Source organism: Heloderma suspectum, chromosome 2, assembly GCF_057233095.1.
Source record: "Heloderma suspectum isolate Gila_16-S chromosome 2, 16-S_ref, whole genome shotgun sequence".
NCBI classification, from domain to species: Eukaryota; Metazoa; Chordata; class Lepidosauria; order Squamata; family Helodermatidae; genus Heloderma; species Heloderma suspectum.
Window position 1 is genome coordinate 359,914,846 of NC_139459.1, and position 14,411 is coordinate 359,929,256.

Genomic DNA, 14,411 nt, shown 5'->3' on the forward strand with positions numbered 1-14,411 from the left:
CACGCTTTTCTCTTTTGCTGTTTATCATACTTTTATTAATGACATGTGGCCCTGGACTTTAATACTAATGGGTGGCCTATACATTATCTAAATTAACAAAATAACAAATATAAATTTACCTTTCTGCAGTTGAAGTCCAGATACCAGAGTGTCTGGGGAAGGAAAGGGAAGGATCACACCACTGTAATTATAATAAATCTTGTAACAAAAAAAGCTACAGTTGATACCATCATAGCACTTACTGTGTTCCCACAGACTGAAATCTGAGGTAGGGGTAAATTCCCCCTTGCAATTTGTTTCCAAATATTTAAATTTAAAATAGTTGTCTTCAAATTTGTCTTTCTGAATGTGCGTTTACTCAACTTCCCCAGTGATGGCTGACTTTCCAAAACAAAGGAAAATATTGTCAAATATGCAAGCTGTCAGTTATTATTATTATTATTATTGCCTTATTATGGTTAGTTAGAAGTGAATCCCCTTAAGTTACATGTCACTTGCTTCATAGGAAGTATGTTAAAGTCTGCATCCTAAGGCCTCAATCCATTAAATTCTGTCATATAAATCAGTCCCATGGTAACCACTAACTTAACCTTATTGTTTTCAAAAGGACTCAAGCTGTAATGCTAGTATGCATACTTACCTGGCAGTAAGTGCCACTGAACTCAATGGGATTACTTTTCAGTAGCCATGTAAGATTGCACTGACAGTCAACTTTGAAAAGTGCAATTTGAAATTAGGCACTACTTATGTTTGCAGATTTGGGATACGATACAGAACAGCGAGAACAGCAAAGTTCTCTGTAGAGTGACTAAAAGAAATGGGGGCAATTTTATCATGCTTGTGACAGAAAGAGGGGAAAAGGAGGGAAGGAAGCTATTTTTGCCCACATCACCTGCAAGATTATTCAACTGCCACTTGTCAGTTAAGGCCCCTATTAAAATGCTCAGCCATCCTTCGCTGTTTGCTGTAGTTGTCTCCCATCCTCCTCTGAGGAGCTGAAGGCAGCAAACATGAGGGATCTCAGGTGGTCTCCCAACCAATTACTTGCCAGGTCCGGTCATGCTTAGTTTCAGAAGTGGATCAATCACCTTCAGACTATTGTCTCAATCCAGCTATGATACCCTCACGGAAGAGGTGGTTTTCCCTCTACATTGGCCAAATGGGTAATTTGGATCAAACCATCTTGGTCACTGGCACATAGGAAAGGCAGCAAAGAGAAGAGGAGATTCCCGAGAGCAACTTTAAGGGTGGTTCCACTAAGGAAGGATGGTCTGAAGGGTCAAGTCCACACCTCCCCAACACATATCTGCCACACATACACCCCTCTTATTTTGGGCGCTCATTTAATCACCACCCCTCAGTCAAACAAAGAACAGGCTTCAAGTGACAGTAGGTATAAGTGAGTGACTGGAAATAAGAAACACAATGCTACAGAATGCAATTCTGAACTAAGGTTGCCAGGGCAATTTTGGGCAGAGCCCTTTCCACAGTTAAATATAATTGCTTTTTCAACTGGCAGTCAAATCTTCAAGTGGCACCCACATCTTCAATTTTCCTGGCCTTGCTAACATTACAGATGGCCTACAGCAGCCTTCTTCAACTGGGCGCCTTCTACCATGTTGGACTACAACTCCTGTCATCCCCAGCCAGCATGGTCAATGGCTGGACATGATGGGAGTTGCCGTCCAACACATCTGGAGGGCAGAAGGTTGGGGAAGGCTGACCTAGAGCCTGCCACATCCCCACATCTGGACCAATGGAATATCCAGTACAAAATCCTTGCAGCTAGTCATCATTACCCTTGAATTGTTTCATGACACCCTCCAGAAAGGGATTTATATCACAGAATTCCCAGATCCTCCACTTCAGCACAGAAGAAAATGCCATGGGATTCTCAAAATTTGCCTTCTCCTCACACCTGGTTGAGAAAAACAGTATTAAGCCACCATCCATCCATCCAATCCAGAACTCCCGAATAGAAGAATGGAACAGAGAGGAAGGAAATGGCAGAGAGCCCAGAGACACAGGCAGGTGCAGAAAAGCAGAGAGGGATGGGAGTACTTTGGGGAGGAGACTCTTCCCCACTATGGCTCTTAGCACAGCAAAAGGCCAGCATCTGAGGACCAGACTGGACATGAGAAACTAGGAACGTAAGAAGAGTTCTCTTGAATCAGACAGAAGGCCTGTCTAGTCCAGCAGCCTGTTTCTACAGTGGCCATTGATAGCTTACCCTTCACACTTTTGGTAAATCCCCTTGTAGGGCCATCTAAGCTGGTGGCCCTCACCACATCATATGGTAAAGAATTCCATACTTTAACAATGTGCTTTTTGAAGAAGTCCTTTCTTTTGCTGGTTCTGAATCTCCCACCATTCGTTGGATGCCCCCAGAGAGTGAGGAAGAAAAACATCTCGCTAGCCACTCTCTCTACACTATGCAAAGTTTTATAAATCTCTACCATGTTTCCCCCCACTCACCCTTTTTTATAAACTAAATAGCCCCAAACATTGTAACCTTTCCTTGTAGGGAAGTTGCTCCAGCCCTTTGACCATTTTGGTTGCTTTTTTCTGCACTTTACCCAGTTCTACTACATCCTTTTTGAGGTGTACCAATCAGAACTATACGACAGAGGTGAGCAGAAGATAGAAGTCCAGACATTTTGGACTTCAGCTTCCAGAAGACCTTGCAAGCATAGCCAATGGTCAGGAATGCTGGGAGTTGTAGTCCAAAAGAGCTGGAGGGTACAAGATGTTGGTGTGGTGATGATGGGAATTGAAGAGCAACACATCTGGAGGACAACAAGTTGGGAGAGGCTGGTACAGATCAGGGATGGGCAGAAGGTAGATCTCCAGATGTTTTGGACTTCCGTTCACAGAAGCCCCTGCCAGCATAGCCAATGGTGAGGAATGCTGGGAGTTGAAGGCCAAAACATGTGGAGATCAACTTTCTGCCCACCTCTGCTGTACAGAGTATTCCAAGAAGGTGTCTCATGTGAGATTGACATGTGCAGATGTTTCCCCATCTTTAGTCCATTCCATCCACTGCCCATGTGGTATGAATGGAATCTGAGTGCAATGAAACCCTAAAAGCGAGAGCTGGGAGACAGGCTGGATGGTCAAGTTAAAAATCAAGGCCTCCAACTAGATAACTGAAGTGGACTGTTCCTCCACTCACCTAGGTATTTGTCTATCAGTGAAAAAGCCTTAACAGTGACTCTTCCAGTACTAGTTATAGTTCGTACACCTGGCACTCTGCACCTTGGATAATTTGCTGCTAATATAGATCATTTTCAGTTTCTATAATTCTGGCTCTGTGTGGTGTGCTTTAGATATCTATCTTTCATTTATTTCCTATATTTCTACCCTGCTCTTCAGTCCCAAAGGATTCCCAGAGAGGCTCACAATAATAAAGAAAGAGAGAGATTAAAACAACCAGTAAAAACAGCAAATATTTATAGAACAGAAGAACAATAAAGACAAATAAAGCCATATAGAAAAACAGGACCAAACAAGATCAAAACCATTTATTAAAACAGCAGCTAATTTTTTTAAAAAAATATTTATTTATTTATTTCATTTCTATACCGCCCAATAGCCAAAGCTCTGGACTTCTTTTTTAAAGGCTTCATCTAAGTGTCAAAAGGATAACAGTCAGTGCTGGGCAAACTTCTCTGGAGAGGCTGTTCTGAAGGCAGGGTGTCACCACCAAAAGGGCCCCATCTCAGATTAGCATTCAACTCACCCCTCCTGCCGACATTCCTGTCCCTGTCCACAAAGGCAGCCCTCAAATGATTCCCCAGTCACTAACGTGGCCTTCTGCCCAAAAAAGGTTGCCCACCCTGTCCTAAATGGCTTGGGGCCAGGATATCTGAAGGGCTGCATCATCCCATAAGTGCCAATTCATACGCTCTATTTACCATCCGAGGCCCTGCTCGATTTTCCTCCACCTTCAGGAGTGGCAGGGGGCATGGAAGACCTGGCTGTTCCCACTAAGTGCCACCCACAGTTATGGAACACCCTCTCGATGGAGGCCCACCTGGCCCAATCGCTGTACACCTTTCAGCAGGCAGTGAAGACCTGCCTCTTTAAGAGTGCTTTTGGTGCTAATGCTGCACTGTCTTTTACTATGATGCTCTTTCCTAGCACCATAAAGGAAATAAGTGGGATCTACTTACCTCTGCAAGGAGCCCCTAATATCCTAAGAAAAAAGAGAGAAGAGGGAACTCAGAGCATGTCACAGGCCAGCCTACCCCAAGATGAGTGTTGGACTACCAGTCACACAATCCTCAGCCAGGATGGCTTGGCCATGCTGGCTGATGACTGTGGGACTTGTAGTCCAACACACCTGGAGAGCGCTAGGTTGGGGTAGACTGACATAGGCCAAACTTTCCAACACCCAGCCTAGCACAAGGACCAGATGTGTATCTTTGTGAAGTGGGAAGGAAAGCTTATCAAGATAATGAAGTCCACAGGAAGCATTTCAGGGCAGGGCAATATAGTGGGGGAAGAAGGTACACTGGCCCAAACAAAACACCATGTAATTCTGGGAGACCATGTGCGTGATGACTCGCTCCCTTATCCAACTAGCTAGGTAATCGGCTAACTAACTCTCGAACGTATTAAATTCCCTTATCTCCTGGAGTGAACCCCATGAGTCAAGACAGACCCATGGGAACGAGGAGCGGAAGTGCATCAGGGGAAGCCTTTGGCAGAGCCTCTGGTGCTGCATACACTGGGAGTGGGGAGCTAAACAGGCCTATGCTTTTTCTCTGGCTTTCACCAGAGAAAGCAGATTAAGTGCATAATAAGAGAGAGAAACCTTTGGGTCTGGGAGCTACGCTGAAGGTTGCTATGCAGAGCAACCAATGACCTATTTTCCCTAACTTAGACCCCTTTTCTTTGTATTCATCTCACTTCCTTGTGTACAGTCAAATGCAGTATTGTCTTTTATTGCAAGAAAAATTCCTAGAAGGTCGTTTCATGTCCTCAAGTAAGAAAAACGCCAAGAATACTCTTTTTGTTGTTGCTAGCTGCTTTGAACTTCATAGGAAAGGTGGGGTATATTTTAAACTTCAAGAAATAGTACTAGCAACAAGTGTTTTAGCCCTGAAGCAGTACGGAAAGAGAACCCTGCTGGATCAGAGTAAGGCTCTAGTTCCATTTTCCCCAACCTGGTGTCTTCCAGATGTGGACTACAACTCTCATCATCCAATCAGCATGGTCAGTGCTCAGGAATGATGGGAATTAGAGTCCAACACATCTAGAGGACACCTGGTTGGGAAGGCTGACCTACTCCAGCATTTTGTTGCCATCAGTGGCCAGCTGGATGCCTCCATGAAGCCCACAAGCAGCATGTGAAGACAACAGTACATAATTAGGAGGCAGAGAAGAGAAATCATTAGTAGGGAGGCAGAAATGACATCAGATTCTGTGAGCAACAAATAGAATCCTCCATTTCAGAATAGTCCATGTTAAGTTGAATATACTATCCTACCACTGTACACTGCTCCTGTACGTAACACACCCAGTTATCAGCACCGTAGAAACTCAGACCCTTCAGGTAGTGGTCTGGTTCGCCCACAACAGAATATAGGTTATTTGAAGGGTGTTTAACCCTCAAACTACCCCTGCTGCCCAGGTTTGGATGACACGACAAACCATGGTAACCCCTTGCTGAGGGCTGAATTTTCAAAATAGCCACCTGGACATGGCTCAACCCACCATGGTTGAAGTAAAACATGGAGGGCTGCGGTGACCATGTGAACTGGCCCACAGAGGTGCACAGCCTGGGCTGATTCTGCCGCTGTCTTACCTGCAGGAGTTTAGCTTCTGGCTGCCGACACTTCTCCTCCATCTCCCGGATGATGCTTTCAAGAGAGGAGAGTTCCTCTGAGAGTCTAGTCATATGCTCCTCCTTTTTTCTTGCGATTTCCTTCTCCACCTCTTCCATCTGGGCTAGCAGAAGGTTCTCTTGTTCTCCCAGAAACTCGTGCAGTCGTCTGAACTCAACCACCATCTTCTGCCTCTCTGCTCTTATTAGTTTCTGTATTAAGTAGAAAGAAAGCGGGGGGGAATCAAGCTAATGTCAGGAATACAGCTTGCTTCCAGAATTGATTATCCCCAATTTGGTGGAAGCAGAATTTAAATGGAGATTCCACAAAGCACTTCATATAGAGCCAGTGCAGCATAGTGTTCCACAAAGCTCTTCAGAGCCAGTGTGGTGTAGTGGTGAGAGTGCTGGACTGGGAGTCGGGAGATCCGGGTTCTAGTCCCCACTCGGTCATGGAAGCTCCCTGGGTGACTTTGGGCCAGTCACAGACTCTCAGCCCAACCCACCTCACAGGGTTGTTGTTGTGAGGATAAAATGGAGGAGGAGGACTATGTACGCCGCCTTGGGTTCCTTAAAAAGGAAATAAGGCGGGATATAAATGTAATAAATAAAAATAAAATAAATATAATGCTACATCATATAGCAAAGCCTTCTCCATGGCCCAAATCCTTCCATAATGTCTACTCACAAGTAAGATCCATTCAGCAAAGGTCCTTTCCAATCTTAATTGAAAGCTTCCTATTTACAGCTTCAGTCTGTTTTATTGTTTCCTGTTCTGCACACCTAGGATATTTGTGATGAATTGCTCCTTATTTTATTCCCTGCAAGTTTTCTGCATGTTATTTTACTATAATGGAAAGAAACCAGTAAGTTAAGGGGGGGAATGGAAAGTAACTAGAAAGTTAGTGCACCCTTCTATGGGAGGAAAAAAGCTAACTAAAAAAAGGGAATTACAAGGCGATTAATCACTAATCTCCCAGCAGATAGGAATAAAATAAGCTGAACATAGGAGGAGGAAGTTCTCAGTGAAAGCAACAGTTTCCCTTAAAACCCTCAATACTGCTTTTCCAGTATAGATTGGGTAGGGTAACACTACAACTACGTTTTTTTAAAAGCCACTACAAATCAGGCCTGAAAATCACATGAAACAACACCGGAATGGAAGAATTTGAGAATGAAATTGAGCGGATTAACCATAAAAAAAGCAAGCGAACAAAGGATGGCAAATCCAAAGAAAAGAGCTAGTATGGAACCAACCACAGAAGTGACTGATCAAGACATCAGTCACAAGAATTCTCACAGAAGGCCATGCTGGACTTTTTACAGAAATCGCATCAACATCCAGCATTTCCTAAAATTTAGGAAAATAGGTGCACAAAGGCCAGCGGCCCCCCCTAAGTATTTGTCTTTTACAAAATGGTGCCACAAAGGATGCATTTGGATCAGAAGAGCAGGTGATGCAGGAGTTTCTTAACCATTTCCCCTCCAGCAGTGTTTCAACTGAAAAACTTTCCCCAAACTACTTCTCCACCACACTGAGTCTTTCCCCTTGCAGGACAAAACAACAGTTATGGGGGTGATTTTGGCACACAAAAATGCAGATGGTCAAAGGGTTAAGCAGCCTCCCTCAACCAGGTGCCTTCGGCATGTGTTGGGACTACAACTCAGCATGGCTGAGCTGAGGGATGCTGGGAGTTATAGTCCAACACATCTGGAGGGCACAATGTTGGGGCAGGCTGGTGTAAAGAAAGCCCACACCCTGTGCTCAAGTCTCCAGTCTCAAGGGCAGCCTCCACAATCACATCCTGCGAAAGAAACGAGCTTGGGAATCAAACTATATGCAATTGAGCATCACATACAATTTGGCCCTTGCCCCTTCTTTTCTGCGCAGGATCGGGCTATTCCACATAATACATGCCCTGAAGAACAGGACTGCCTCATGGCTTTGGCCTCTGGAGTCTCTTGCATCATGTCTTCCCAGATATCAAGTCCTTATGCCTCCCAGAGCTACTGAGACTTACAAGCAGATCTTGCCTTTCTGCTCCTGTGTCTGCTGCATATGCCGGTATTTTTTCTCTCCCCTTCTTCAGAATCTCCAGGAAGCTACAGATCTGATCCTGAAGAGAAAACAAAAGTTCAGGGTTGGTTCCCTTTTTTTTATTTTTTAAAGAGATGCTTAGGGTGCCACCCTATGAATGTTTAGACAGAAAATTGGTTGTAATCTGCCCAAAGAACATTAATTATTGGGCAGATTAGAAATGTACTAAATAAATAAATAGGTACTACAACTTCCAGCATGGCTAGAATTTCCAGCTGAGGAAAGAAGGGAAGCAAAAAGCAAGGGAGAAAGGGGAAGATATATCCAACTGAATGCAGAGTTCCACAGAATAGCAAGGAGAGACAAGAAGGCCTTCTTAAATGAACAATGCAAAGAAATCGAGGAAAACAACAGAATGGGAAAGACTAGAGATCTCTTCAAGAAAATCGGAGATCTCAAGGGAACGTTTTGTGCAAAGACGGGCATGATAAAGGACAAAGGCAGGACCTAACAGAAGCAGATGAGATTAAGAAGAGGTGGAAAGAATACACAGAAGAACTATACAGGAAAGATCTGAATGTCCCTGATAGCCAGGATAGTGCGGTCACTGAACTTGAGCCGGACATCCTAGAGAGTGAAGTCAAGTGGGCCTTAGGAAGCATTACTAACAACAAAGCTAGCAGAGGTGACAGTATTCCAGCTGAGCTATTTAAAATCCTAAAAGATGATGCTGTTAAAGTGCTGCACTCAATATGCCAACACATTTGGAACACTCAACAGTGGCCACAAGACTGGAAAAGGTCAGTTTACATTCCAATTCCAAAGAAGGGCAATGCCAAAGAGTGTTCAAACTACCGTACAATTGCGCTCATTTCACATGCCAGCAAGGTGATGCTCAAAATCCTACAAGCTAGGCTTCAGCAGTATGTGAACCGAGAACTACCGGAAGTACAAGCGGGGTTTCGAAGAAGCAGAGGAACTAGAGATCAAATCGCCAACTTTCGCTGAATCATGGAGAAAGCAAGAGAATTTCAGAAAAAGTCTATTTCTGCTTCACTGACTACACTAAAGCCTTTGATAGTGTGGATCACAACAAACTGTGGCAAATTCTGAAAGAGATGGGAGTACCAGACCACCTTACCTGTCTCCTGAGAAACCTGTACGAGGGACAAGAAGCAACAGTAAGAACCGGACATGGAACAACCGATTGGTTCAAAATTGGGAAATGAGTACGACAAGGCTGCATATTGTCCCCCTGCTTATTTAACTGATATGCAGAGTACATCATGAGAAACACCGGGTTGGATGAATTATAGGTCGGAATTAAGATTGCCGGGAGAATTATCGACAACCTCAGATATGCAGACGATACCACCCTATTGGCAGAAAGCGAAGAGGATCTCAAGAGCCTCTTGTTGAGGGTGAAAGTGGAGAGTGCAAAAGCTGATTTGAAACTCAACATTAAAAAAACGAAGATCATGGCATCTGGCCCCATCACTTCCTGGCATATAGAAGGGGAAGAAATGGAAGCAGTGACAGATTTTATTTTCTTGGGCTCCAAGATCACCACAGACGGTGACTGTAACCATGAAATTAAAAGACGCTTGCTCCTTGGGAGGAAAGCTATGGCAAACCTAGACAGCACAGTAAGAAGCAGAGGCATCACCTTGCTGACAAAGGTCCACATAATTAAAGCTATGGTTTTCCCAGTAGTAATGTATGGCTGTGAGAGCTGGACTATAAGGAAGGCTGAGCGCCGAAGAATTGATGCTTTCGAACTGTGGTGCTGGAGAAGACTCTTACGAGTCCCCTGGACTGCAAGGAGGTCAAATCAGTCCATCCTAAAGAAAATCAACCCTGAGTGCTCATTGGAAGGACAGCTACTGAAGCTGAAGCTCAAATATTTTGGCCACCTGATGCGAAGAGAAAACTCCCTGGAAAAGACCCTGATGCTGGGAAAGATCAAAGGCAAAAGGAGAAGGGAACGGCAGAGGATGAGATGGCTAGATAGCATCACCGATGCAATGAATATGAACTTGAGCACACTCCGGGAAAGAGCGGAGGACAGGAAGGCCTGGCGTGCTATGGTCCATGGGGTCACGAAGAGTCGGACACAACTTAACAACTGAACAACAAACAACAACTTCCAGCATGGCTAACTTGGGAATGCTAGGAGTTGTAGCACTTTTGTCTGTCTAAACATGCATTGAAGTATATATACAGCTCAAACCTGGCACTGAAAGAGAAACAGATACAGATGACTTGAACAATATGTTGGCATATCCTCTCACATGAAAATAGGGACATGATCGCAGCATTCCTTTTCATGCACAAAAGATTACTTTCCACTACACACAGCACAAGGGCTTTTCATGCTGGGCCTTCATTTACTCATGCAGCAATTATCCTGCTTATTCATTGACTCTGCAGTTGTAGCCTGTCAAGTCCTGTTTTAAAAGGCCAAGAAGGTCTTCATCCTTAAAGATATCCTAAAAAATCATTACTGTCCTACAATGGGAACTAACAGATTTTTTGTGGTAAGAAACAGACAGAAGTAGTAGAAAAACATGGGAGGGTTACAAATAGAAGGCAACATCTGGACCCCACCCTTGACCCCCTGTAAAATTCTGTGTTTGAGGCAGGTGACTGCATAATAAAAGCCTCATCTGGAGGCACCCGATCTCTTACCAGGAATTCAGAATAAGCCTTCCAGGTATGTGAAATAGCAGGCTACACGGCACCTTAATGTTTGTGCGCATGTTTATATGCATGTGTGTTAGAGGCAAGATGTCCCCCACCCCACCCCGCACTCAAGGTTTACTTTCTTGAGACCCTAGAGAGGGAGCTGAACCCTGAAGCATGGGAACGCCAACAATTTAATAATTTCCAAAGGGATAGCCATGTTAGTCCATTTCAGCAAATACAACCAAGTGACTTGTTGGCACCTTGCATGTGATTAAGTGGACTGCAGTCCACATAAACATATGCCAGCCTTCACCAACCTGGTGCCCTCCAGATGTTTTTGACTTTAACTCCCACTAGCCCCAGCCAGCATGGCCAGTGGTCATGAATGCAGGGGGTTGTAGTCCAAAACATCTGGAGGGCACTGTGTTACCAAAGGGCAGTGGTTCTTTTTAGGATTGAGAATACAATGAACACACGAATGGGTTTATTAAGCATGAGCAAATTAACAAAGCAGAAGAAAGGAAGAAACTTCAAAGCAAGATCATAAGCTTATGTCCCTACAGTTGCCAGGGCCCCATCAAGATATGGCAATGGCTTGACTCCAATACTGGCCTGGAATGCAACACCTTTCCAGATTGACCTAGGTTGAGATCCCCCCTGGGAGTGTCTCAGGGATTCATATATACTATTGTGCTCATAGTAATTCCAGCCCTATTCTGGAGCTTTGAGAATCTTTAGTTGTAAGTCAGCATAGATAACTCCGTCCCAGCTACTCTGGCTAACCTTGAGATCTCACCAGAGGCTTCTCTACTAGTCTCTCAAGTTGTTCAGTCTCCAACAGATAATTAGCCCTGGGAAGAAGAAACATAGCTAACCCCGAAAAAGCAACAGCAAAGGAGATTTTAACCTTTCTTCAGCAAAAGAGATGGTTACCTTGTCGCGGCGCTGGAGCTTGAGCACCTCAATGATGTCATGAGCTAAACTGTGAAGGGACACCCAAGACGGGAAGGTCATGGCAGAGAGGTCAGACTAAATACGATCCCTGGGGAAGGAAACGGCAACCCACCCCAGTATTTTTGCCATGAAAACTAAATGGATCAGTACAACCAGAGATATGTCGGTATGCCATCGGAAGATGGGACTCTCAGGTCGGAAGATGGTCAAAATGCTACTGGAGAGGAACAGAGGATAAGTTCAACTAGCCCCAGATGGGATGACGCAGCTAGCTCAAAGATGAAAGGACGGCTAGCAGCCGATGGTGCTGGTGGTGAATGACAAATCCGATGTTCTAAAGATCAACACACCATAGGAACCTGGAAGGTAAGATCTATGAGCCAGGGCAAATTGGATGTGGTTATTGGGGAGATGTCAAGATTAAATATAGACATTTTGGGTGTCAGTGAACTGAAATGGACTGGAATGGGCCACTTCACATCAGATGACCACCAGATCTACTACTGTGGACAAGAGGACCACAGAAGAAATGGAGTAGCCTTCATAATTAATAATAAAGTGGCTAAAGCAGTGCTTGGATACAATCCAAAAAATGATAGAATGATCTCAATTTGAATTCAGGGTAAGCCATTTAACATCACAGTGATCCAAATATACGCCCCAACCACAGATGCTGAAAAAGCAGAAGTAGATCAGTTCTATGAGGATCTGCAGCACCTACTGGATAGTACACCAAAAAAAGATGTTATTTTCATTACAGGAGACTGGAATGCTAAGGTGGGTAGTCAAGCGACACCTGGAATTACAGGCAAGCATGTTCTGGGAGAACAAAATGAAGCAGGACATAGGCTGATAGAATTTTGCCAAGACAACTCACTGTGCATAACAAACACTCTCTTCCAACAACCTAAGAGATGACTTTATACATGGACTTCACCAGACAGTCGACACCGAAATCAGATTGACTACATCCTTTGTAGCCAAAGGTGGCGGACATCTATGCAGTTGGTAAAAACAAGACCTGGAGATGATTGTAGTTCAGATCACGAACTTCTTATTGCACAATTCAGAATCAGACTCAAGAGAATAGGGAAGACCCACAGATCAGTTAGATATGAGCTCACTAATATTCCTCATGAATATGCAGTGGAGGTGAAGAATAGATTTAAGGGACTAGATTTAGTAGATAGGGTCCCGGAAGAACTATGGACAGAAGTTCGCAACATTGTTCAGAGGGCGGCAACAAAAAACGTCCCAAAGAAAAAGAAAACCAAGAAGGCAAGATGGCTGTCTGTTGAGACACTGGAAGCAGCCCAAGAAAGAAGGAAAGAAAAAGGCAACAGTGATAGGGGGAGATATGACCAATTAAATGCAAAATTCCAGAGGTTAGCCAGAAGAGATAAGGAATTATTTTTAAACAAGCAATGCGCGGAAGTGGAAGAAGATAATAGAATAGGAAGGACAAGAGACCTCTTCCAGAAAATTAGAAACATCGGTGGTAAATTCCAGGCAAAAATGGGTATGATCAAAAACAAAGATGGCAAGGACCTAACAGAAGCAGAAGAGAGCAAGAAAAGGTGGCAAGAATATACGGAAGATCTGTATAGGAAGGATAATAATATCGGGGATAGATTTGACGGTGTGGTCAGTGAGCTAGAGCCAGACATCCTGAAGAGTGAGGTTGAATGGGCCTTAAGAAGCACTGCTAATAACAAGGCAGCAGGAGATGACGGTATCCCAGCGGAACTGTTTAAAATCTTGCAAGATGATGCTGTCAAGGTGATGCATGCCATATGCCAGCAAATTTGGAAAACACAAGAATGGCCAACAGATGGGAAAAAATCAACTTATATCCCCATACCAAAAAAAGGAAGTACCAAAGAATGTTCAAACTATCGAACAGTGGCACTTATTTCACTTGCCAGTAAGGTGATGCTCGAGATCTTGGAAGGTAGACTCCAGCAATTCATGGAACGAGAATTGCCAGATGTACAAGCTGGGTTTAGAAAAGGCAGGGGAACTAGAGACCAAATTGCCAATATCCGCTGGATTATGGAGAAAGCCAGGGAGTTTCAGAAAAACATCTATTTCTGTTTTATTGACTCTTCTAAAGCCTTTGACTGTGTGGATCATAACAAAGTGTGGCAAGTTCTTGGTGGTATGGGGTTACCAAGTCATCTTGTCTGCCTCCTGAGGAATCTGTATAGCGACCAAGTAGCAACGGTAAGAACAGACCACGGAACAACGGACTGGTTTAAGATTGGGAAAGGAGTACGGCAGGGTTGTATACTCTCCCCCTACCTATTCAACCTGTACGCAGAACACATCATGCGACGTGCTGGGCTTGATGAAGCCAAGGCTGGAGTTAAAATCACTGGAAGAAACATTAACAATCTCCGATATGCAGATGATACCACTTTGATGGCTGAAAGCGAGGAGGAGCTGAGGAACCTCATGACGAAGGTGAACGAAGAAAGTGCAAAAAGCTGGGTTGCAGTTAAACCTCAAAAAAACCAAGATTATGGCAACCAGCTTGATTGAGAACTGGAAAATAGAGGGAGAAAACATGGAGGCAGTGACAGATTTTGTCTTTCTAGGCACAAAGATTACTGCAGATGCTGACTGCAGCCAGGAAATCAGAAGACGTTTACTTCTTGGGAGGACAGCAATGACAAATCTTGATAAAATAGTGAAGAGCAGAGATATCACACTGACAACAAAGGTCCGCATAGTGAAAGCAATGGTATTCTCCATAGTAACCTATGGCTGCGAGAGCTGGACCATAAGGAAGGCTGAGCGAAGGAAGATAGATGCTTTTGAACTGTGGTGCTGGAGGAAAATTCTGAGAGTACCTTGGACTGCAAGAAGATCAAACCAGTCCATACTCCAGGAAATAAAGCCGGTCTG

The 14,411-nt window shown here is 44.1% G+C and overlaps 1 protein-coding gene across 1 annotated transcript in view; it reads right to left on the reverse strand.

Moving 5' to 3' along the window:
* LOC146355625 (tripartite motif-containing protein 10-like) overlaps window positions 1-14,411 on the reverse strand; it is a 30,488-nt gene that overhangs the window by 5,351 nt on the left and 10,726 nt on the right. The window contains exons 3-7 of the mRNA XM_084831030.1: window positions 7,849-7,944; window positions 5,810-6,040; window positions 4,173-4,195; window positions 1,800-1,918; window positions 120-152 (exon numbers count right to left, since the gene is read on the reverse strand). Coding sequence (XP_084687156.1) covers window positions 120-152; window positions 1,800-1,918; window positions 4,173-4,195; window positions 5,810-6,040; window positions 7,849-7,944 — 502 coding nt within the window. The remainder of the gene's footprint in view (window positions 1-119; window positions 153-1,799; window positions 1,919-4,172; window positions 4,196-5,809; window positions 6,041-7,848; window positions 7,945-14,411) is intronic.